Source organism: Syngnathus scovelli, chromosome 12 (genome assembly GCF_024217435.2).
Source record: "Syngnathus scovelli strain Florida chromosome 12, RoL_Ssco_1.2, whole genome shotgun sequence".
Classification (NCBI taxonomy): Eukaryota; Metazoa; Chordata; class Actinopteri; order Syngnathiformes; family Syngnathidae; genus Syngnathus; species Syngnathus scovelli.
This window is the reverse complement of record NC_090858.1, coordinates 5,387,096-5,412,254: the sequence shown is the minus strand read 5'-3', so window position 1 is coordinate 5,412,254 and position 25,159 is coordinate 5,387,096. Positions and strand designations below refer to the sequence as shown.

Genomic DNA, 25,159 nt, shown 5'->3' with positions numbered 1-25,159 from the left:
ATGCGCAGCTGACGTGCCAAACTCGTATGATTTCAAAGCATAAAACACTTTCGACCTCATAAGAAACTGCAATTAAGCTGACAAATTATCTTGTCACTATTCAAGATTGTAATTGTGTTCTTGCCTCAGCAGTTTTGTGTGATGTTGGGCCAGATCCCAAACCCCCGTTTCCTGTTTTGCTAAATTATCGTCAATGAAACCAATTCAGCTTTATTGGCCAACTTTGTGCATGCCAAAGAAGGAATTTGACTCCGGTTGATCTCAGTTTCAGTACAACATTCGAGTGACTAACACCATTCAGGTTACTAACAACATTTAAGTGGCAAGAACTGAATATTATTGCCCAGTGATTGATTGATGGGAGGTTGGTTCCGATTATCTTTTCCGCAGTCCCAATTGTCCGTTGCAGTCTGTGCTTGTCTTGTTTGGTGGCCGATCCAAACCAGTAGTCATTAGAGTACTTTTCATGGAAAATTACAACCCAAACCCCAAATTTACATAATTACTTAAGTACTGCTACACATAACTGAGTCATCCGAGCTTGAACAATGTGTTTGTTTACACCAATGACTAATTATCAAAACAATAAAATAAAAAAATTCTGAACAATTTAGAAATTTTCGCTCCAGCTTGTAGATTTAGCTTTATTTTTCTTTTCAAATAGTTGTTTCTCCCTAAACTCCTGAGGTTTTCCGTGTATGGGAAACAAGTTTATTTTTTTAAACCTGCGTGTGGCACTGCACATGCAGCCAGTATCATTTCAGTCTAAAAGCAATTGCTTGAAGCAATTCAATTCCTTTGTGAACTCCCATCCACACCTATCTGGAGTTATTATTGGTGTTTCTTTTATAATCCACAGTTTGATGCCCCTCTTAAAGTTAGCCACTGCAGTGCTGTAAAGTTCCATGTTAATCTCTATGTTCCTAAACAGAGTCCTGGCAAATCCCCCAAGATATTTTAATTGGTTATTATACCGGATGCATTTGTTGGTGGTGATTTATGTGATCAGACAGATGAATTGTAGTCCAAAAATCAATGAAACCCCACATTGCTTATTTACCACTCTTGTTCCAAAGCGCAATATTGCATTTTTAGGCTTACGCAATTGTTGTTAGTGACCCTGAAAAGATGCAACTGCACCTTACTGTCATTAGGCACACAAAGTGGTTAGAACACACCTTAAGTGTTTTGTAAGATAGCGCTCCCGTATGAAAGTGCTTGGGAAAACTGGCTGCTAGTTCAACTCTTTCACTATGACCATTGAGAACCATTCCACATTTTTCTGAATAGGCCTTCAAGTTCACATGACATGGACAATGCCACTTGATGACGTGTTTTGTTGATTCATAGCGTCAATTTTGAACAATTAACTGTGGTAAAGCTGGGAGGGAAGAAAGAACAATTAATTAAATGGCACACCCTAATGACTACACCTTTGCAAGGGAGGAACATTCAATCATTGCACTTATTAACTATCACAACATAGGTGGGAGGTGATACAAAGTACAGGACTGAAACCAAGGCAGGAGCTGCATTCTGCAATTTACTTACCTTCATTCGGCACGGTAAGTTCTTTCTCCTACTTCACTTGCAAACATCACGCTTAGGTTCCTGAGGTGGCAATAGCATCTAGGACCGTCCGTGGAACTTTGATCAACAGCCGGGTAAACTCCTTAATTTTTGCTGCAGACTGACTAAAGAGTAATATAGGACGAGTCCATTTTTTTTCAACTTTATTTAGCACTTTTTATGAATATGCAAATTTCAAACATATAAACCAGGGGTGTCAAACTCATTTTTTTCGCGGGCCACATTGTAGTCATAGCTTCTTTCGGAGGGCCATTTTATATATATATATATGTTAAAGTGAAGACGATTTGCAATTCTAGTTATGACACACGAATTTGATCCACAATTTGTCTTCGTGGGCCACATAAAATGATATGGCGGGCCGTATCTGGCCCCCGGGCCTTGAGTTTGACACCAGTGATATAAACAGTGAAAAATGTACTCACCTCCAAAGGCTCGCAAACAAAAAAAGAAATTATGGAAAAAGAAAAATACGAGAACTAATCTAAAATGATTTGACGGGAACCTCGATGATTCAAGCATATTAGAAATTAGTTATAACTATCAAACATGACTTGTATTAAGATGTGTCATTGAAAGGTAAACCTAAACATTTTAAAGGGGCTCCGGATTATGGGAACGTTTTTTTCTAGACGTAACATATCTCAAGGACATAAGAGAAATAACATCGCTTAACCAATGCCGGTATAACGGCTTCAAATTAGATTACCAATTAAAAAGTCTTGAGTCTGCACACAAGCAAACAGGCGATAATTTATTATGTTGAACTATTATTCCAGAAATGTAATGTTAAGCGAAATCCCAGGTTTTTACTTTTGACCACTCATACAGTGTATTCTTAATTTAAAAAAAATATATATTTTAGGGTTGTTAACTTCCGTTTTGTTTTTCTACAAATTCCCCATCACCTCATTTGGACATCTATTTCAAATATAAAAAAAACATTTTTGTTGTCTATCGCAATCATTAAATTTTTGTCCATCCATTGCAGTCTGGTTTGGCGTCGCAACAAAGAAGGACAAAGTCAGTTGACAACGGATACTTGGGACTGCCGAGAGGATCATTGGTACTCTTAAGGATTGCCAGACGTTTGGGCTGACAAAATTCTCTTGGACTCAGAAGGAACCTTTTCTAGCTCCTTTCCACCGGTAGGTGTTACCTAATTATGCAAGCCAACAGATATCAAAATACCATTTTTTGGGGGGATATTAACTTCTTATAGAGTTGTCTTGTAATTTCAAAGTCAGACAAGTGGCCTTTTTTTTTTTTATGACTACATTTCTAATTGTAGCTCACACATCATTAGCAAATGTTGATCTGTGTTATCAACCGACATTCATTTTTGCCTCATGTTGCGTCTCAGGGCGGATTACAGTTTGGGTGTCAGATAACCTTTGATCGTGAGAAATTAGGTTAGGGTGTGGAAGGTAAAGGTTAAGCACATTAAGTAATGGCACTGCATAAATGTGCAAAACTATTCAAAGATATTGTGTTTAAAAGGTTAATGTGTAAGGTGTGTGTACCAGTAGTGCAGCAATATTCAGAAACAAGTTATGCGAATCATTCCGAGTTGCAGAGCTCCATTGGTGGTTACGTTTCAGCCATCATCATTTATGTAAAATCCTCCACACCTTAGTTTCAATTAGTTGTACGACACTTGGTTTTGTCACCTGTATATATTTTTTGGGGTGCAGGATAGCGTGCGAATGTTCATTTGGATGGTCACGTTTCTCATCTGCTCTGAAAATGAATCACTCTTCTGTGTCATTGGGTGACATTATAAAAATTCCTAAAGACAAAGGTTGAGTTTTCTTTCAGATTCCGATCACAAAGACAATGAAACAGGGCTCAGTGACAGACGATCAACTGGTAAATTGTCACAACCTTATGAAAAGGCAATAATTAATCACGTTGATGAACGATGTACGCAGCACGTGCGTGACAAGCCATGACGTTGAAAAAGAAAAAAAAATGGTGCAGAATTCATTACCCTGAGCTGTGTCCATATGGATCTGATAACTTTGCTATCAGATAAGTTAAAAAAATAAATTAAAAAAAAGTGTATGTTTGGGCTAACCAGTTTTTCTCAGCCTCTTGTCTTCATTGCCCAACTGCTTGAATCATTTGAGTCTTTGAGCTTCAACTTCTATCTACCGCTGCATATTCAAATCATCTCTCTCCTGTCCAGTAGATCCTATCTTGACATTGTGGCAGCTCCAGAGTAGACGCTTAGGTTTAGTGAAAGCGTCTGTCTTCTTCGCATCCGCCACCAAGCCGTCTGAGAGGGCCACCGTATAAAAGACACCATCTCATTTCAGTAAGTAGTGGAAACTGATCATGATGACTTTGGAAGGCGTCATCTTCCCCACATTACGTGCCACGCTAAGCTACATTCAGGGTTTGGTTTAACTTAAACATTTGATGCAGTAGTTCAGCCATGCTTTCAGTGAGCAGCTGTGATTGAACATGATTTTGGACCTTTTATTTAAGCTTTTAGCATGGACACCTAATTTTCATTGATTGATGATGATGATGATAGGGAACGAGGAAAGTCTGGGCTTCCCGGTTTAAGCAGCTGCCTCCATGACCCAACCCCGAATATTTGCTAGAAATTAAATGGATGATGAATAGTTATTAATGTGACACCCATTTATTTACTGTTTCCAGGACATCATATGCCACAATGATCACTTTCAAAATAATCACCGTTCTCCTTCTTCTTGTCAGTAAGTATTCAATCTCCCAACTAACATGTAACAAACAGTAAGAAAAAAGTCATCATGAAACATTGTTGTCAACACATTAACACAGGAATCAACAGTCTGCCAACAAGCAGAAAATGGCCAAGGATGATAGAGGAGAATTTAGGACCAGAAGACGACCACAAGGATGATACAGTTTTTTTACCGGAGGACAGCCAACATAGTCTTAATGTTCCCTCAGAAAGCTTAAGCAAATATGACACCACAAATAGAAGGAATTCCCATGATGTCACAAATGACAAACTGAACGCACATGAAGAAAATATCCCTTGCCGGAATACCGGTGACTCCACTCGTGAAAAAAAACCGTCTTGCCGACATACCAGTGACTCCAATCATAAAAAAAAAAAGCCTTGCCGACATAACCATGGCTCCATTCATAAAAAACATCGTTGCCGGCATACCAGTGACTACCCCGATAAAAATCAACCCCCTTGCCGGCATCCCCATCACTCAGGCCATAAAGGAAACCCTTGCCGGCATGCCCATCACCCATGCCATAAAGGAAAAAAACCTTGCCAGCATACCCATGGCTCCGACCAAGAAGACAATGACTCTGTCTATTATGAACTTCACCCTTGCCCGCCCAGAAACTTCACAACACCAGCAACGCAGACAACTTCAAGTGAAACAACAAGTGATATCACGCTAAGCAGTGAGAGCACCCTCTCTAGCGAAAGCACCCTCTCCAGCGATAGCACGCTAAGCAGTGAAAGCACCCTCTACAGCGATAGCACCCTGTCCAGCGAAAGCACGCTAAGCAGTGGCACCACCCTCTCTAGCGATAGCACCCTGTCCAGTGACAGCACGCTAAGCAGTGACAGCACCCTCTCAAGCGATAGCACGCTAAGCAGCGACAGCACTCTTTCCAGCGACAGCACGTTAAGCAGTGACAGCACCCTGTCCAGCGATAACACCCCGTCTAGCGATAGCACCCTGTCCAGCGACAGCACGCTAAGCAGTGACAGCACCTTCTCTAGCGATACCACCCTTTCCAGTGACAGCACACTCTCTAGCGATAGCACCCTCTCTAGCGATAGCACCCTTTCCAGCGATAGCACCTTGTCCAGCGATAGCACCCTGTCCAGCGATACCACTCTAAGCAGTGACAGCACCCTCTCAAGCGATAGCACGCTAAGCAGTGACAGCACTCTTTCCAGCGATAGCACGCTAAGCAGTGACAGCACTCTTTCCAGCGACAGCACGTTAAGCAGTGAGAGCACCCTGTCCAGCGATAACCCCCCGTCTAGCGATAGCACCCTGTCCAGCGACAGCACGCTAAGCAGTGACAGCACCTTCTCTAGCGATACCACCCTTTCCAGTGACAGCACACTCTCTAGCGATAGCACCCTCTCTAGCGATAGCACCCTTTCCAGCGATAGCACCTTGTCCAGCGATAGCACCCTGTCCAGCGATACCACTCTAAGCAGTGACAGCACCCTCTCAAGCGATAGCACGCTAAGCAGTGACAGCACTCTTTCCAGCGATAGCACGCTAAGCAGTGACAGCACTCTTTCCAGCGACAGCACGTTAAGCAGTGAGAGCACCCTGTCCAGCGATAACCCCCCGTCTAGCGATAGCACCCTGTCCAGCGACAGCACGCTAAGCAGTGACAGCACCTTCTCTAGCGATACCACCCTTTCCAGTGACAGCACACTCTCTAGCGATAGCACCCTCTCTAGCGATAGCACCCTTTCCAGCGATAGCACCTTGTCCAGCGATAGCACCCTGTCCAGCGATACCACTCTAAGCAGTGACAGCACCCTCTCAAGCGATAGCACGCTAAGCAGTGAGAGCACTCTTTCCAGCGACAGCACGTTAAGCAGTGACAGCACCCTGTCCAGCGATAGCACCCTGTCTAGCGATAGCACCCTGTCCAGTGATAGCACGCTAAGCAGTGACAGCACCCTTTCAAGCGATAGCACCCTTTCAAGCGATAGCACCCTCTCTAGCGATAGCACCCTGTCCAGCGACAGCACGCTAAGCAGTGACAGCACCTTTTCTAGCGATACCACCCTTTCCAGTGACAGCACACTCTCTAGCGATAGCACCCTCTCTAGCGATAGCACCCTTTCCAGCGATAGCACCTTGTCCAGCGATAGCACCCTGTCCAAGGATACCACTCTAAGCAGTGACAGCACCCTCTCAAGCGATAGCACGCTAAGCAGTGAGAGCACTCTTTCCAGCGACAGCACGTTAAGCAGTGACAGCACCCTGTCCAGCGATAGCACCCTGTCTAGCGATAGCACCCTGTCCAGTGATAGCACGCTAAGCAGTGACAGCACCCTTTCAAGCGATAGCACCCTTTCAAGCGATAGCACCCTCTCTAGCGATAGCACCCTTTCCAGCGACAGCACGCTAAGCAGTGACAGCACACTCTCAAGTGATAGCACCCTCTCTAGCGATAGCACCCTTTCCAGTGACAGCACACTCTCTAGCGATAGCACCCTCTCTAGCGATAGCACCCTTTCCAGTGATAGTACCCTATCCAGCGATAGCACCCTGTCCAGCGATAGCACCCTATCCAGCGACAGCACGCTAAGCAGTGACAGCACCCTCTCAAGCGATAGCACGCTAAGCAGCGACAGCACTCTTTCCAGCGACAGCACGTTAAGCAGTGACAGCACCCTGTCCAGCGATAGCACACTCTCCAGCGATAGCACCCTGTCCAGTGATAGCACGCTAAGCAGTGACAGCACCCTTTCAAGCGATACCACCCTCTCTAGCGATAGCACCCTTTCCAGCGACAGCACGCTAAGCAGTGACAGCACCCTCTCAAGTGATAGCACCCTCTCTAGCGATAGCACCCTGTCCAGCGATAGCACCCTGTCCAGCGATAGCACCCTGTCCAGCGACAGCACGCTAAGCAGTGACAGCACCCTCTCAAGTGATAGCACCCTCTCTAGCGATAGCACCCTGTCCAGCGATAGCACACTCTCTAGCGATAGCACCCTCTCTAGCGATAGCACCCTTTCCAGCGATAGCACCCTGTCCAGCGATAGCACCCTGTCTAGCGATAGCACGCTAAGCAGTGACAGCACCCTCTCAAGCGATAGCACGCTAAGCAGTGACAGCACTCTTTCCAGCGGCAGCACGTTAAGCAGTGACAGCACCCTCTCTAGCGATAGCACCCTCTCTAGCGATAGCACCCTTTCCAGTGACAGCACACTCTCTAGCGATAGCACCCTCTCTAGCGATAGCACCCTGTCCAGCGATAGCACCCTGTCCAGCGATAGCACCCTGTCCAGCGACAGCACGCTAAGCAGTGACAGCACACTCTCTAGCGATACCACCCTTTCCAGTGACAGCACACTCTCTAGCGATAGCACCCTCTCTAGCGATACCACCCTTTCCAGCGATAACACCCTGTCCAGCGATAGCACCCTGCCCAGCAATGGCACTCTAAGCAGTGACAGCACACTCTCTAGCGATACCACCCTTTCCAGTGACAGCACTCTTTCCAGCGACAGCACGTTAAGCAGTGACAGCACCCTGTCCAGCGATAGCACCCTCTCCAGTGATAGCACCCTGTCCAGTGACAGCACACTCTCTAGCGATAGCACCCTTTCCAGCGATAGCACCCTGTCCAGCGATAGCACCCTGTCCAGCGATAGCACCCTGTCCAGTGATAGCACGCTAAGCAGTGACAGCACCCTCTCTAGCGATAGCACCCTTTCCAGTGACAGCACACTCTCTAGCGATAGCACCCTCTCTAGCGATAGCACCCTATCCAGCGAAAGCACCCTGTCCAGTGATAGCACCCTGTCCAGCAATAGCACCCTGTCAAGCGATAGCACCCTGTCCAGCGATAGTACCCTGTCCAGCGATAGCACTCTAATCAGTGACAGCACACTCTCAAGTGATAGCACCCTCTCTAGCGATAGCACCCTTTCCAGTGACAGCACACTCTCTAGCGATAGCACCCTCTCTAGCGATAGCACCCTTTCCAGCGATAGCACCCTCTCAAGTGATAGCACCCTGTCCAGCGATAGCACCCTGTCCAGCGATAGCACCCTTTCCAGCGACAGCACGCTAAGCAGTGACAGCACACTCTCAAGTGATAGCACCCTCTCTAGCGATAGCACCCTCTCTAGCGATAGCACCCTTTCCAGCGATAGCACCCTGTCCAGCGATAGCACCCTGTCCAGCGATAGCACTCTAAGCAGTGACAGCACCCTCTCAAGCGATAGCACGCTAAGCAGTGACAGCACTCTTTCCAGCGACAGCACGCTAAGCAGTGACAGCACCCTGTCCAGCGATAGCACCCTCCCCAGCGATAGCACCCTGTCCAGCGATAGCACCTTGTCCAGCGATAGCACCCTGTCCAGCGATAGCACCCTGTCCAGTGATAGCACGCTAAGCAGTGACAGCACCCTGTCCAGCGATAGCACCCTCTCTAGCGATAGCACCCTGTCCAGCGACAGCACACTCTCTAGCGATAGCACCCTCTCTAGCGATAGCACCCTTTCTAGCGATAGCACGCTTTCTAGCGATAGCACCCTGTCCAGCGATAGCACCCTGTCCAGCGATAGCACCCTGTCCAGTGATAGCACGCTAAGCAGTGACAGCACCCTTTCAAGCGATAGCACCCTCTCTAGCGATAGCACCCTGTCCAGCGACAGCACGCTAAGCAGTGACAGCACCCTCTCTAGCGTTACAACCCTTTCCAGTGACAGCACACTCTCTAGCGATAGCACCCTCTCTAGCGATAGCACCCTCTCTAGCGATAGCACCCTATCCAGCGATAGCACCCTGTCCAGCGATAGCACCTTGTCCAGCGATAGCACCCTGTCCAGTGATAGCACCCTGTCCAGCGATAGCACGCTAAGCAGTGACAGCACTCTTTCCAGCGACAGCACGTTAAGCAGTGACAGCACCCTGTCCAGCGATAGCACCCTCTCCAGTGATAGCACCCTGTCCAGTGATAGCACGCTAAGCAGTGACAGCACCCTTTCAAGTGATAGCACCTTGTCCAGCGATAGCACCCTGTCCAGCGATAGCACCCTGTCCAGCGATAGCACCCTGTCCAGTGATAGCACGCTAAGCAGTGACAGCACCCTCTCTAGCGATAGCACCCTTTCCAGTGACAGCACACTCTCTAGCGATAGCACCCTCTCTAGTGATAGCACCCTGTCCAGCGATAGCACCCTGTCCAGCGATAGCACCCTGTCCAGCGACAGCACGCTAAGCAGTGTTAGCACCCTCTCTAGTGATAGCACCCTGTCCAGTGATAGCACCCTCTCTAGTGATAGCACCCTGTCCAGTGATAGCACGCTAAGCAGTGACAGCACCCTTTCAAGCGATAGCACCCTCTCTAGCGATAGCACCCTGTCCAGTGATAGCACCCTGTCCAGCGATAGCACTCTAAGCAGTGACAGCACCCTCTCAAGCGATAGCACGCTAAGCAGTGACAGCACCCTGTCCAGCGATAGCACCCTCTCCAGTGATAGCACCCTGTCCAGTGATAGCACGCTAAGCAGTGACAGCACCCTTTCAAGTGATAGCACCCTTTCCAGCGATAGCACCCTGTCCAGCGATAGCACCCTTTCCAGTGACAGCACACTCTCTAGCGATACCACCCTCTCTAGCGATAGCACCCTATCCAGCGAAAGCACCCTGTCCAGCGATAGCACCCTGTCCAGCGATAGCACCCTGTCCAGTGATAGCACGCTAAGCAGTGACAGCACACTCTCAAGTGACAGCACCCTCTCTAGCGATAGCACCCTTTCCAGTGACAGCACACTCTCTAGCGATAGCACCCTCTCTAGCGATAGCACCCTTTCCAGCGATAGCACCCTGTCCAGCGATAGCACCTTGTCCAGCGATAGCACCCTGTCCAGCGATAGCACCCTGTCCAGTGATAGCACCTTGTCCAGCGATAGCACCCTGTCCAGCGATAGCACCCTGTCCAGCGATAGCACCCTGTCCAGTGATAGCACGCTAAGCAGTGACAGCACCCTCTCTAGCGATAGCACCCTTTCCAGTGACAGCACACTCTCTAGCGATAGCACCCTCTCTAGTGATAGCACCCTGTCCAGCGATAGCACCCTGTCCAGCGATAGCACCCTGTCCAGCGACAGCACGCTAAGCAGTGTTAGCACCCTCTCTAGTGATAGCACCCTGTCCAGTGATAGCACCCTCTCTAGTGATAGCACCCTGTCCAGTGATAGCACGCTAAGCAGTGACAGCACCCTTTCAAGCGATAGCACCCTCTCTAGCGATAGCACCCTTTCCAGTGACAGCACACTCTCTAGCGATAGCACCCTCTCTAGCGATAGCACCCTTTCCAGCGATAGCACCCTGTCCAGTGATAGCACCCTGTCCAGCGATACCACTCTAAGCAGTGACAGCACCCTCTCAACCGATAGCACGCTAAGCAGTGACAGCACACTTTCCAGTGACAGCACATTAAGCAGTGACAGCACCCTGTCCAGTGATAGCACCCTCTCCAGTGATAGCACCCTGTCCAGTGATAGCACGCTAAGCAGTGACAGCACCCTTTCAAGCGATAGCACCCTCTCTAGCGATAGCACCCTGTCCAGCGACAGCACGCTAAGCAGTGACAGCACCCTCTCTAGCGATAGCACCCTCTCTAGCGATAGCACCCTTTCTAGTGACAGCACACTCTCTAGCGATAGCACCCTCTCTAGCGATAGCACCCTTTCCAGCGATAGCACCCTGTCCAGCGATAGCACCCTGTCCAGCGACAGCACGCTAAGCAGTGACAGCACACTCTCAAGTGACAGCACCCTCTCTAGCGATAGCACCCTTTCCAGTGACAGCACACTCTCTAGCGATAGCACCCTCTCTAGCGATAGCACCCTTTCCAGCGATAGCACCCTGTCCAGCGATAGCACCTTGTCCAGCGATAGCACCCTGTCCAGCGATAGCACCCTGTCCAGTGATAGCACCTTGTCCAGCGATAGCACCCTGTCCAGCGATAGCACCCTGTCCAGCGATAGCACCCTGTCCAGTGATAGCACGCTAAGCAGTGACAGCACCCTCTCTAGCGATAGCACCCTTTCCAGTGACAGCACACTCTCTAGCGATAGCACCCTCTCTAGTGATAGCACCCTGTCCAGCGATAGCACCCTGTCCAGCGATAGCACCCTGTCCAGCGACAGCACGCTAAGCAGTGTTAGCACCCTCTCTAGTGATAGCACCCTGTCCAGTGATAGCACCCTCTCTAGTGATAGCACCCTGTCCAGTGATAGCACGCTAAGCAGTGACAGCACCCTTTCAAGCGATAGCACCCTCTCTAGCGATAGCACCCTTTCCAGTGACAGCACACTCTCTAGCGATAGCACCCTCTCTAGCGATAGCACCCTTTCCAGCGATAGCACCCTGTCCAGTGATAGCACCCTGTCCAGCGATACCACTCTAAGCAGTGACAGCACCCTCTCAACCGATAGCACGCTAAGCAGTGACAGCACACTTTCCAGTGACAGCACATTAAGCAGTGACAGCACCCTGTCCAGTGATAGCACCCTCTCCAGTGATAGCACCCTGTCCAGTGATAGCACGCTAAGCAGTGACAGCACCCTTTCAAGCGATAGCACCCTCTCTAGCGATAGCACCCTGTCCAGCGACAGCACGCTAAGCAGTGACAGCACCCTCTCTAGCGATAGCACCCTCTCTAGCGATAGCACCCTTTCTAGTGACAGCACACTCTCTAGCGATAGCACCCTCTCTAGCGATAGCACCCTTTCCAGCGATAGCACCCTGTCCAGCGATAGCACCCTCTCAAGTGATAGCACCCTGTCCAGCGATAGCACCCTGTCCAGCGATAGTACCCTGTCCAGCGATAGCACTCTAAGCAGTGACAGCACCCTCTCAAGCGATACCACGCTAAGCAGTGACAGCACTCTTTCCAGCGACAGCACGTTAAGCAGTGACAGCACCCTCTCTAGCGATAGCACCCTCTCTAGCGATAGCACCCTTTCCAGTGACAGCACACTCTCTAGCGATAGCACCCTCTCTAGCGATAGCACCCTTTCCAGCGATAGCACCCTGTCCAGCGATAGCACCCTGTCCAGCGATAGCACCCTGTCCAGCGACAGCACGCTAAGCAGTGTCAGCACCCTGTCTAGCGATAGCACCCTGTCCAGTGATAGCACGCTAAGCAGTGACAGCACCCTCTCCAGCGATAGCACCCTCTCAAGTGACAGCACCCTATCAAGCGATAGCACCCTGTCCAGCGATAGCACGATAAGCAGTGACAGCACCCTGTCCAGCGATAGCACCCTCTCTAGTGATAGCACCCTGTCCAGCGATAGCACCCTGTCCAGCGATAGCACCCTGTCCAGTGATAGCACGCTAAGCAGTGACAGCACCCTTTCAAGCGATAGCACCCTCTCTAGCGATAGCACCCTTTCCAGCGATAGCACGCTAAGCAGTGACAGCACACTCTCAAGTGATAGCACCCTCTCTAGCGATAGCACCCTGTCCAGCGATAGCACCCTGTCCAGCGATAGCACCCTGTCCAGCGACAGCACGCTAAGCAGTGACAGCACCCTCTCAAGCGATAGCACCCTCTCTAGCGATAGCACCCTTTCCAGTGACAGCACACTCTCTAGCGACAGCACGTTAAGTAGTGACAGCACCCTCTCTAGCGGTAGCACCCTCCCTAGCGATAGCACCCTTTCCAGTGACAGCACACTCTCTAGCGATAGCACCCTCTCTAGTGATAGCACCCTGTCCAGCGATAGCACCCTGTTCAGCGATAGCACCCTGTCCAGCGATAGCACCCTGTCCAGCGACAGCACGCTAAGCAGTGTCAGCACCCTCTCTAGCGATAGCACCCTGTCCAGTGATAGCACGCTAAGCAGTGACAGCACCCTCTCCAGCGATAGCACCCTCTCAAGTGACAGCACCCTCTCAAGCGATAGCACCCTGTCCAGCGATAGCACGATAAGCAGTGACAGCACCCTGTCCAGCGATAGCACCCTCTCCAGTGATAGCACCCTGTCCAGTGATACCACCCTGTCTAGCGATAGCACCCTGTCCAGCGATAGCACCCTGTCCAGCGATAGCACCCTGTCCAGCGATAGCACCCTGTCCAGCGACAGCACGCTAAGCAGTGTCAGCACCCTCTCTAGCGATAGCACCCTCTCCAGTGATAGCACGCTAAGCAGTGACAGCACACTCTCTAGCGATAGCACCCTCTCTAGTGATAGCACCCTGTCCAGCGATAGCACCCTGTCCAGCGAAAGCACCCTGCCCAGCGGTAGCACTCTAAGCAGTGACAGCACCCTCTCAAGTGATAGCACGCTAAGCAGTGGCACCACTCTTTCCAGCGACAGCACGTTAAGCAGTGACAGCACCCTCTCTAGCGATAGCACCCTCTCTAGCGATAGCACCCTTTCCAGTGACAGCACACTCTCTAGCGATAGCACCCTCTCTAGCGATAGCACCCTTTCCAGCGATAGCACCCTGTCCAGCGATAGCACCCTGTCCAGCGATAGCACCCTGTCCAGCGACAGCACGCTAAGCAGTGTCAGCACCCTGTCTAGCGATAGCACCCTGTCCAGTGATAGCACGCTAAGCAGTGACAGCACCCTCTCCAGCGATAGCACCCTCTCAAGTGACAGCACCCTATCAAGCGATAGCACCCTGTCCAGCGATAGCACGATAAGCAGTGACAGCACCCTGTCCAGCGATAGCACCCTCTCTAGTGATAGCACCCTGTCCAGCGATAGCACCCTGTCCAGCGATAGCACCCTGTCCAGTGATAGTACGCTAAGCAGTGACAGCACCCTTTCAAGCGATAGCACCCTCTCTAGCGATAGCACCCTTTCCAGCGATAGCACGCTAAGCAGTGACAGCACACTCTCAAGTGATAGCACCCTCTCTAGCGATAGCACCCTGTCCAGCGATAGCACCCTGTCCAGCGATAGCACCCTGTCCAGCGACAGCACGCTAAGCAGTGACAGCACCCTCTCAAGCGATAGCACCCTCTCTAGCGATAGCACCCTTTCCAGTGACAGCACACTCTCTAGCGACAGCACGTTAAGTAGTGACAGCACCCTCTCTAGCGGTAGCACCCTCCCTAGCGATAGCACCCTTTCCAGTGACAGCACACTCTCTAGCGATAGCACCCTCTCTAGTGATAGCACCCTGTCCAGCGATAGCACCCTGTTCAGCGATAGCACCCTGTCCAGCGATAGCACCCTGTCCAGCGACAGCACGCTAAGCAGTGTCAGCACCCTCTCTAGCGATAGCACCCTGTCCAGTGATAGCACGCTAAGCAGTGACAGCACCCTCTCCAGCGATAGCACCCTCTCAAGTGACAGCACCCTCTCAAGCGATAGCACCCTGTCCAGCGATAGCACGATAAGCAGTGACAGCACCCTGTCCAGCGATAGCACCCTCTCCAGTGATAGCACCCTGTCCAGTGATACCACCCTGTCTAGCGATAGCACCCTGTCCAGCGATAGCACCCTGTCCAGCGATAGCACCCTGTCCAGCGATAGCACCCTGTCCAGCGACAGCACGCTAAGCAGTGTCAGCACCCTCTCTAGCGATAGCACCCTCTCCAGTGATAGCACGCTAAGCAGTGACAGCACACTCTCTAGCGATAGCACCCTCTCTAGTGATAGCACCCTGTCCAGCGATAGCACCCTGTCCAGCGAAAGCACCCTGCCCAGCGGTAGCACTCTAAGCAGTGACAGCACCCTCTCAAGTGATAGCACGCTAAGCAGTGGCACCACTCTTTCCAGCGACAGCACGTTAAGCAGTGACAGCACCCTCTCTAGCGATAGCACCCTCTCTAGCGATAGCACCCTTTCCAGTGACAGCACACTCTCTAGCGATAGCACCCTCTCTAGCGATAGCACCCTTTCCAGCGATAGCACCCTGTCCAGCGATAGCACCCTGTCCAGCGATAGCACCCTGTCCAGCGACAGCACGCTAAGCAGTGTCAGCACCCTGTCTAGCGATAGCACCCTGTCCAGTGATAGCACGCTAAGCAGTGACAGCACCCTCTCCAGCGATAGCACCCTCTCAAGTGACAGCACCCTATCAAGCGATAGCACCCTGTCCAGCGATAGCACGATAAGCAGTGACAGCACCCTGTCCAGCGATAGCACCCTCTCTAGTGATAGCACCCTGTCCAGCGATAGCACCCTGTCCAGCGATAGCACCCTGTCCAGTGATAGCACGCTAAGCAGTGACAGCACCCTTTCAAGCGATAGCACCCTCTCTAGCGATAGCACCCTTTCCAGCGATAGCACGCTAAGCAGTGACAGCACACTCTCAAGTGATAGCACCCTCTCTAGCGATAGCACCCTGTCCAGCGATAGCACCCTGTCCAGCGATAGCACCCTGTCCAGCGACAGCACGCTAAGCAGTGACAGCACCCTCTCTAGCGGTAGCACCCTCCCTAGCGATAGCACCCTTTCCAGTGACAGCACACTCTCTAGCGATAGCACCCTCTCTAGTGATAGCACCCTGTCCAGCGATAGCACCCTGTCCAGCGATAGCACCCTGCCCAGCGGTAGCACTCTAAGCAGTGACAGCACCCTCTCAAGTGATAGCACGCTAAGCAGTGGCAGCACTCTTTCCAGCGACAGCACGTTAAGCAGTGACAGCACCCTCTCTAGCGATAGCACCCTCTCTAGCGATAGCACCCTTTCCAGTGACAGCACACTCTCTAGCGATAGCACCCTCTCTAGCGATAGCACCCTTTCCAGCGATAGCACCCTGTCCAGCGATAGCACCCTGTCCAGCGATAGCACCTTGTCCAGCGACAGCACGCTAAGCAGTGTCAGCACCCTCTCTAGCGATAGCACCCTGTCCAGTGATAGCACGCTAAGCAGTGACAGCACCCTCTCCAGCGATAGCACCCTCTCAAGTGACAGCACCCTCTCAAGCGATAGCACCCTGTCCAGGGACAGCACGATAAGCAGTGACAGCACCCTGTCCAGTGATAGCACCCTCTCTAGTGATAGCACCCTGTCCAGTGATAGCACCCTGTCTAGCGATAGCACCCTGTCTAGCGATAGCACCCTGTCCAGCGATAGTACCCTGTCCAGCGATAGCACTCTAAGCAGTGACAGCACCCTCTCAAGCGATAGCACCCTCTCTAGCGATAGCACCCTTTCCAGTGACAGCACACTCTCTAGCGACAGCACGTTAAGTAGTGACAGCACCCTCTCTAGCGATAGCACCCTCCCTAGCGATAGCACCCTTTCCAGTGACAGCACACTCTCTAGCGATAGCACCCTCTCTAGTGATAGCACCCTGTCCAGCGATAGCACCCTTTCCAGTGACAGCACACTCTCTAGCGATAGCACCCTCTCTAGCGATAGCACCCTTTCCAGTGACAGCACACTCTCTAGCGATAGCACCCTCTCTAGTGATAGCACCCTGTCCAGCGATAGTACCCTGTCCAGCGATAGCACCCTGTCCAGCGATAGCACCCTGTCCAGCGACAGCACGCTAAGCAGTGTCAGCACCCTCTCTAGCGATAGCACCCTGTCCAGTGATAGCACGCTAAGCAGTGATAGCACCCTCTCCAGCGATAGCACCCTCTCAAGTGACAGCACCCTCTCAAGCGATAGCACCCTGTCCAGCGATAGCACGATAAGCAGTGACAGCACCCTGTCCAGCGATAGCACCCTCTCTAGTGATAGTACCCTGTCCAGCGACAGCACGCTAAGCACTGACAGCACCCTCTCTAGCGATAGCACCCTCTCTAGCGATAGCACCCTTTCCAGTGACAGCACACTCTCTAGCGATAGCACCCTTTCCAGCGATAGCACCCTGTCCAGCGATAGCACCCTGTCCAGCGATAGCACCCTGTCCAGCGATAGTACCCTGTCCAGCGATAGTACCCTGTCCAGCGATAGCACTCTAAGCAGTGACAGCACCCTCTCAAGCGATAGCACGCTAAGCAGTGACAGCACTCTTTCCAGCGACAGCACGTTAAGCAGTGACAGCACCCTCTCTAGTGATAGCACCCTCTCTAGCGATAGCACCGTTTCCAGTGACAGCACACTCTCTAGCGATAGCACCCTCTCTAGCGATAGCACCCTTTCCAGCGATAGCACCCTGTCCAGCGATAGCACCCTGTCCAGCGACAGCACGCTAAGCAGTGACAGCACCCTCTCTAGCGATAGCACCCTTTCCAGTGACAGCACACTCTCTAGCGATAGCACCCTCTCTAGCGATAGCACCCTATCCAGCGATAGCACCCTGTCCAGCGATAGCACCTTGTCCAGCGATAGCACCCTGTCCAGCGATAGCACCTTGTCCAGCGATAGCACCCTGTCCAGCGATAGCACCCTGTCCAGCGATAGCACCCTGTCCAGTGATAGCACGCTAAGCAGTGACAGCACCCTTTCAAGCGATAGCACCCTTTCCAGCGATAGCACCCTGTCCAGCGATAGCACCCTCTCAAGTGATAGCACGCTAAGCAGTGGCAGCACTCTTTCCAGCGACAGCACGTTAAGCAGTGACAGCACCCTCTCTAGCGATAGCACCCTCTCTAGCGATAGCACCCTTTCCAGTGACAGCACACTCTCTAGCGATAGCACCCTCTCTAGCGATAGCACTCTTTCCAGCGATAGCACCCTGTCCAGCGATAGCACCCTCTCTAGTGATAGCACCCTGTCCAGTGATAGCACGCTAAGCAGTGACAGCACCCTTTCAAGCGATAGCACCCTCTCTAGCGATAGCACCCTGTCCAGCGACAGCACGCTAAGCAGTGACAGCACCCTCTCTAGCGATACCACCCTTTCCAGTGACAGCACACTCTCTAGCGATAGAACCCTCTCTAGCGATAGCACCCTTTCCAGCGACAGCACCCTGTCCAGCGATAGCACCCTGTCCAGCGACAGCACGCTAAGCAGTGACAGCACCCTGTCAAGCGATAGCACGCTAAGCAGCGACAGCACTCTTTCCAGCGACAGCACTTTAAGCAGTGACAGCACCCTGTCCAGCGATAGCACACTCTCCAGTGATAGCACCCTGTCCAGTGATAGCACGCTAAGCAGTGACAGCACCCTTTCAAGCGATAGCACCCTCTCTAGCGATAGCACCTTGTCCAGCGACAGCACGCTAAGCAGTGACAGCACCCTCTCTAGCGATAGCACCCTCTCTAGCGATAGCACCCTGTCTAGCGATAGCACCCTGTCTAGCGATAGCACCCTGTCTAGCGATAGCACCCTGTCCAGCGACAGCACGCTAAGCAGTGACAGCACCCTCTCAAGCGATAGCACCCTCTCTAGCGGTAGCACCCTTTCCAGTGACAGCACACTCTCTAGTGACAGCACGTTAAGTAGTGACAGCACCCTCTCTAGCGATAGCACCCTCCCTAGCGATAGCACCCTTTCCAGTGACAGCACACTCTCTAGCGATAGCACCCTCTCTAGTGATAGCACCCTGTCCAGCGATAGCACCCTGTCCAGCGATAGCACCCTGCCCAGCGGTAGCACTCTAAGCAGTGACAGCACCCTCTCAAGTGATAGCACGCTAAGCAGTGGCAGCACTCTTTCCAGCGACAGCACGTTAAGCAGTGACAGCACCCTCTCTAGCGATAGCACCCTCACTAGCGATAGCACCCTTTCCAGTGACAGCACACTCTCTAGCGATAGCACCCTCTCTAGCGATAGCACCCTTTCCAGCGATAGCACCCTGTCCAGCGATAGCACCCTGTCCAGCGATAGCACCCTGTCCAGCGACAGCACGCTAAGCAGTGTCAGCACCCTCTCTAGCGATAGCACCCTGTCCAGTGATAGCACGCTAAGCAGTGACAGCACCCTCTCCAGCGATAGCACCCTCTCAAGTGACAGCACCCTATCAAGCGATAGCACCCTGTCCAGCGATAGCACGATAAGCAGTGACAGCACCCTGTCCAGCGATAGCACCCTCTCTAGTGATAGCACCCTGTCCAGTGATAGCACCCTGTCCAGCGATAGCACCCTGTCCAGCGATAGCACCCTGTCCAGTGATAGCACGCTAAGCAGTGACAGCACCCTTTCAAGCGATAGCACCCTCTCTAGCGATAGCACCCTTTCCAGCGATAGCACGCTAAGCAGTGACAGCACTCTTTCCAGCGACAGCACGTTAAGCAGTGACAGCACCCTCTCTAGAGATAGCACCCTCTCTAGCGATAGCACCGTTTCCAGTGACAGCACACTCTCTAGCGATAGCACCCTCTCTAGCGATAGCACCCTTTCCAGCGATAGCACTCTGTCCAGCGATAGCACCCTGTCCAGCGACAGCACGCTAAGCAGTGACAGCACCCTCTCTAGCGATAGCACCCTCTCTAGCGATAGCACCCTTTCCAGTGACAGCACACTCTCTAGCGATAGCACCCTCTCTAGCGATAGCACTCTTTCCAGCGATAGCACCCTGTCCAGCGATAGCACCCTCTCTAGTGATAGCACCCTGTCCAGTGATAGCACGCTAAGCAGTGACAGCACCCTTTCAAGCGATAGCACCCTCTCTAGCGATAGCACCCTGTCCAGCGACAGCACGCTAAGCAGTGACAGCACCCTCTCTAGTGATACCACCCTTTCCAGTGACAGCACACTCTCTAGCGATAGCACCCTCTCTAGTGATAGCACCCTTTCCAGCGACAGCACCCTGTCCAGCGATAGCACCCTGTCCAGCGACAGCACGCTAAGCAGTGACAGCACCCTGTCAAGCGATAGCACGCTAAGCAGCGACAGCACTCTTTCCAGCGACAGCACTTTAAGCAGTGACAGCACCCTGTCCAGCGATAGCACACTCTCCAGTGATAGCACCCTGTCCAGTGATAGCACGCTAAGCAGTGACAGCACCCTTTCAAGCGATAGCACCCTCTCTAGCGATAGCACCTTGTTCAGCGACAGCACGCTAAGCAGTGACAGCACCCTCTCTAGCGATAGCACCCTCTCTAGCGATAGCACCCTGTCTAGCGATAGCACCCTGTCCAGCGATAGCACCCTCTCTAGCGATAGCACCCTGTCCAGCGACAGCACGCTAAGCAGTGACAGCACCCTCTCTAGCGATAGCACCCTCTCTAGCGATAGCACCCTTTCTAGCGATAGCACCCTGTCCAGCGATAGCACCCTCTCTAGCGATAGCACCCTTTCCAGCGATAGCACCCTGTCCAGTGATAGCACCCTGTCCAGCGACAGCACGCTAAGCAGTGACAGCACCCTCTCAAGTGATAGCACCCTCTCTAGCGATAGCACCCTTTCCAGTGACAGTACACTCTCTAGCGATAGCACCCTCTCTAGCGATAGCACCCTTTCCAGCGATAGCACCCTGTCCAGTGATAGCACCCTGTCCAGCGATAGCACTCTAAGCAGTGACAGCACCCTCTCAAGCGATAGCACGCTAAGCAGTGACAGTACTCTTTCCAGCGACAGCACGTTAAGCAGTGACAGCACCCTGTCCAGCGATAGCACCCTCTCTAGTGATAGCACCCTGTCCAGTGATAGCACCCTGTCCAGCGATAGCACCCTGTCCAGCGATAGCACCCTGTCCAGTGATAGCACGCTAAGCAGTGACAGCACCCTTTCAAGCGATAGCACGCTAAGCAGTGACAGCACACTCTCAAGTGATAGCACCCTCTCTAGCGATAGCACCCTGTCCAGCGATAGCACCCTGTCCAGCGATAGCACCCTGTCCAGCGACAGCACGCTAAGCAGTGACAGCCCACGTTTTTCCGTTGCAATCCAAAGATCAGCGGTGACAGCCGTGGCATCATCTACTATTGCTGCATCAGCAGCAGCATCACTGGGGAGCTTAGCTGCAGCAGTGGCAGCTGCAGTATCAGGGGGCTTCGTACCAACAGAAGAAGCTGCACAAGCAGCGTCATTTGCTGCGGAACAGGCAGCCACTGCTGCATCTTCATTTTCTCGTGGCACAATAAATGCAGCTGCAGCAGCAGCAGCAGCAGATAATGCAGCAGACTTATCTGAAATTGCTGCAACCAGAGCGCAAGAAGCAACGCTTCGGGCAAACGGGGACTTGGTACCATTTGCATTTCAACTCGCCGAATTAGCAAAAAAAGCAGCAACTTTAGCAAGATTAGCTGCAATGACAACTGCTGTCGGAGCGAGTGATATGTCTTCTGGACTCACTGCAGAAAATGTCGCATCTCTAATAGATGATGCAAGAAAGGCAAACCAAGAGGCTGAGATGTTAGCACAAGAACTACAAGCTATACTCAATTCAGCAGAGCTGCCAGCAGATGTAGAGGACAGCATAAGACAAGCTATAGAGGAAGCTGAAAGCTCAACTTTGTTGGTGGAACAAACAGCAGCAGAAGCTCGAAGTGCACTCGACACAGCCCAACTATCTGCGGCACCAAATGACGGAAATGTACAAGCTGAGTTAGCTAGTGAACTAGCTGTCCTAAAAATACAAAATGTAGCACAGGATGCAGTTGCGGCTGCACAGGCTACGGAAACGCCATCAGAAGCTGTCCAAGCGTCAAGAGAAGCGTCCCTGGCGGCAGCAGCAGCGTCCCTCGCAGCTTCGGCGGCGACAGTTGTTGGGGCCAATACCGGAACAGATCTAAACGATCTCATCGACGGCGCCTTTGAAAGTGCAGAGGCAGCAAATCGTGCGGCTTTATTAGTTGCAAATGGAGAGGCAGAACCACAGGAGGCAAGAGATGCCGCAGCAAGAGCAGCAGACGCGGCAGAAGCGGTGGCCAACGCAGTAGAAGCAGCTGCGTCGTCTGGAAGGCTTGAAGCGGAAGCGGAAAGGTTCTCGCTCGAGGCGGCAAGGGTGTCACTCGACGCGGCGAGGGTGGCCAGACAAACGGCGACGGCAAGACCAGATACATTTCCCGACATCTCGGCAGAATTCGTGATGACATCCAGGAGGGCCGCAGAACTTTTCGGAAGTCGGTTGTCATCCATGCTGACACCTGAAATGTTTGAAGCAATTGCTGATGCAGAGCAAGTCGCCTTGCTGGCAGAAGCTACAGGCATCGTAGCGGGAACCACAGAGAATTTCGAGGACGCAAGAAGCTTAGGAAGATCTGCGAGCACAGTAACACGAACAGGGATAGACCTGATGCAAAACTTCATGAACAGAACAACACTGAGCCTGGCACAAGACTCGTTAGTGGTCGGCTTCGTAGCTTCGGCTGCAGCTATAACCGCAACGAGCTCGGCGGCGGCGGGCGGATCAGGGGCAGAATCAGCAGCCAGGGATGCATTAACCGCCGCACAGGAAGCGGCAAGCTCTGCCACCTCACTGAGTAACAGTGAAGTTACCCTGAACTCGACAGTGAACGCCGGACTTAGGGCATCTCTCGCAGCAAATAACGCAGCCGATGCGGCCCTGGCCGTATCACAAAATGGCTCAGGCCTGGAAATGCAGTTGGCTCGCCTGGCAAAGGAGGCGGCTGAAATAGCGTCCAGGGCAACAAGAGCCGCACAAACTGTCGCCTCTGGTCAAGCAACGACGCAAACAATTATAGAAGCCCACCAAGTGGCCAGAGAAATCGACAATGAGTGGAGGATGTTTACAAGGAGGTTGCAAGACACGGTGACTGGTGCTTCGCAGCCATGCACGGAGATTATTCTGGATCCGCTGGCCATCCTGTCTGTGGGGTCCACAGGGCAGGTGTGCACTGACTTAACCAGACAAGCGGCAGTGTTGGCTGTGGTGGTAACCGCGCCGGGCCGTCGCCTCAACACCGAGACGGACACGATGCGGGCTCTGGCGTCAGCGACGGCCTCGTCTGCAAATATCGCAGTGCGAACGGCAGACGCATCGTTGGCCAAGGCTACGTTTAGCCTTAACGGCGCCAACGTACGGACGCTCTCATTCACCACCATGATCGCCGCTGTTGTGTTCACATTGCTTTTGTGAAGTGTGTTTTAAAACAAGGATCTCGTTTAGAAAGCCATCTATTTATGTTTGTGATCAAATGTATGTCTCATATATGCGCCTCATCATTTATTCAGTAACGCTGCTTATATATAAATGTACTTATATGTTGTTATGAAAGTCAGTGCAAACAAAACAGTGAAGCGCACGACTTGCGCTTCAACTCCCGCCGTGTTTTGCAATTGTGTGTAAGATAAAAATTTAACTAAATAAGTTCGACCACTTATATACGACCGTGAAGCTTCTTAAAGGATTATATGCGTTTGTAAATACTGCACTTTACTTGAAAGTTGCTCCGTACATTCTTGTCTTGTGTTTTTGGAGACACCAGTTGTCTTCATATAAGAACAGCTATTTGCACTCGCACTCACACCTAGGGACAATTTTGGAGTGCTCAATTGGCCTAAAAAGCATGTTTCTGGGATGTAGGGGGAAACCGGAGTGTCCGGAGAAAACCCAAACAGGCTCGGAGAGAACATGCAAACTCCACACAGGGAGGGCCGGAGGTGGAATCGAACCCGCACCCTCCTAACTGTAAGGCGGGTGTGCTAACAACTTAAATTATTGTGTACTTTACTTTACTTTAACAATTCTTTTAAGTATTTAAACAAATGAAAAGTGGATTAGTTGGTTTTATGTATATGACTGAGTTAATGATTATTAAACCTATTTATGGACCTAAAAAAAAAATTGGATGTTTGTTTTCTACGGTATGTTTGCCGCAACTCTGAAAAGTGTGACAGCCCCAACTAGTAATTCAGAAATAATAAATTAAATTGTTGTCATTTCAACTGTATATAAGCAAAGATGAAAATAAACCATTTACAACTAAAAATGTGAAAACATTTATTTTTATTAGTTTGATTGGAGTCCCTGCTTTGATATAATATTAATGAATATCATTCATTTCTGTGTGTCTATGTTGCCATGGTTTCTGTCTGCATCTCTGTGTACTCGCCCCTCCCCTCCTGTGTCTACTCACAATCTATGTACTAACCACAGTCACCTGCCTCCTGTTACCTGTCACGTATTTAAGTCCTGTCTGCATGTCACTCACTTTTTTTTGTCAGATTGTTCACGTCTCACGTCTCTGTTTTAGTCGCATCTCCTGTTTCTGTTAGTTCCTGTCTGCAAGTTGTTTTGTCTGTTCCCTTCATCCTCCCTTCCAACTTTCTTTTCCCTTAATAAACCCTGGTCCAAGATGCATTTGGTCGCCCTGGCTCCATTCCGATCGTGACAATTAAGAGTCTGAAGGTATGATAATCCTAGGCAAACATATTGCAGTATCACGGCTTTAAAATTGCAGCACTAAAATGTCCTTTTAAATGGTCACTAATGTTTTTCTTTCTTTTTTTTTTAACAGAATATGTAGATTGCATGTTAAGAACCAAGTAACTTAATTTGAAAGAAAAGGAAGAAGGAAACAGAAAAAGACAAACAATCCTTAACATTCTTCTTAGCAAGTCACAATGTCCGATTAGCGGTGAGCTTTTTTTTTTAGATGGGTATTTTTAGAACATACCCATGTATACACTCATGTTGTTATTGTCGTTAAGGACACCATTCCTTTCCAGAAAGAAGAATAAAGTTAATTGGACGTAATCAACTTCAGAGGCCGCTCCTTCACTCAACTCTGAAAGCACCCCATCATGTTATTGCTTAGACGTCACTTCAAAATAAATACGAAAAGAAAAATACATACAGCCAGTATTAACGATTATTGAAACCAATGCAATAAAACGATGTTCAACTGGCAACCAGCGCATAACGTAATTTTGATTTCTTTGTGTGTCTTAGCATGTGAAGAAATTGAGAATAAAGCAGACTTTGACTTGGATAACAATGTCACCTTGACTTGGTCCAGCATGGGTGTGTGTGTGTGGGAGAGTGTGGGTGTGGTGGCTGTTCAACTGCATACAATAGATTTAATTTCTTTTCAGGTTTTATTATGTGCCATGCCCTAGGCA

The 25,159-nt window shown here is 50.9% G+C and overlaps 1 protein-coding gene across 3 annotated transcripts; it reads left to right on the top strand.

The window, feature by feature from the left end:
- Positions 1-1,399: 1,399 nt before the first annotated feature.
- On the top strand, positions 1,400-24,027 carry LOC125978853 (serine-rich adhesin for platelets). 3 transcript variants are annotated; one of them, XM_068652646.1, is made up of 5 exons: positions 1,400-1,565; positions 2,582-2,738; positions 3,782-3,907; positions 4,258-4,316; positions 4,402-24,027. In XM_068652646.1, the coding sequence occupies exons 4-5, from the start codon at positions 4,274-4,276 to the stop codon at positions 23,172-23,174; spliced, it is 18,816 nt and encodes a 6,271-aa protein (XP_068508747.1). In that variant the 5' UTR covers positions 1,400-1,565; positions 2,582-2,738; positions 3,782-3,907; positions 4,258-4,273; the 3' UTR covers positions 23,175-24,027. The 3 variants fall into 3 exon arrangements, with proteins under 3 accessions (XP_068508747.1, XP_068508748.1, XP_068508749.1); XM_068652647.1 differs by having other exon boundaries at positions 3,779-3,907; XM_068652648.1 differs by having other exon boundaries at positions 1,495-1,664.
- The last annotated feature ends 1,132 nt before the right edge of the window (positions 24,028-25,159 follow it).

Excerpts from the sequence above, each read along its gene's own strand:
- LOC125978853 (XM_068652646.1), top strand. The coding sequence starts at position 4,274 with ATGATCACTTTCAAAATAATCACCGTTCTCCTTCTTCTTGTCA. Across the intron at positions 4,317-4,401 it reads CGTTCTCCTTCTTCTTGTCA|GAATCAACAGTCTGCCAACA; the intron begins GTAAGTATTCAA and ends ACATTAACACAG.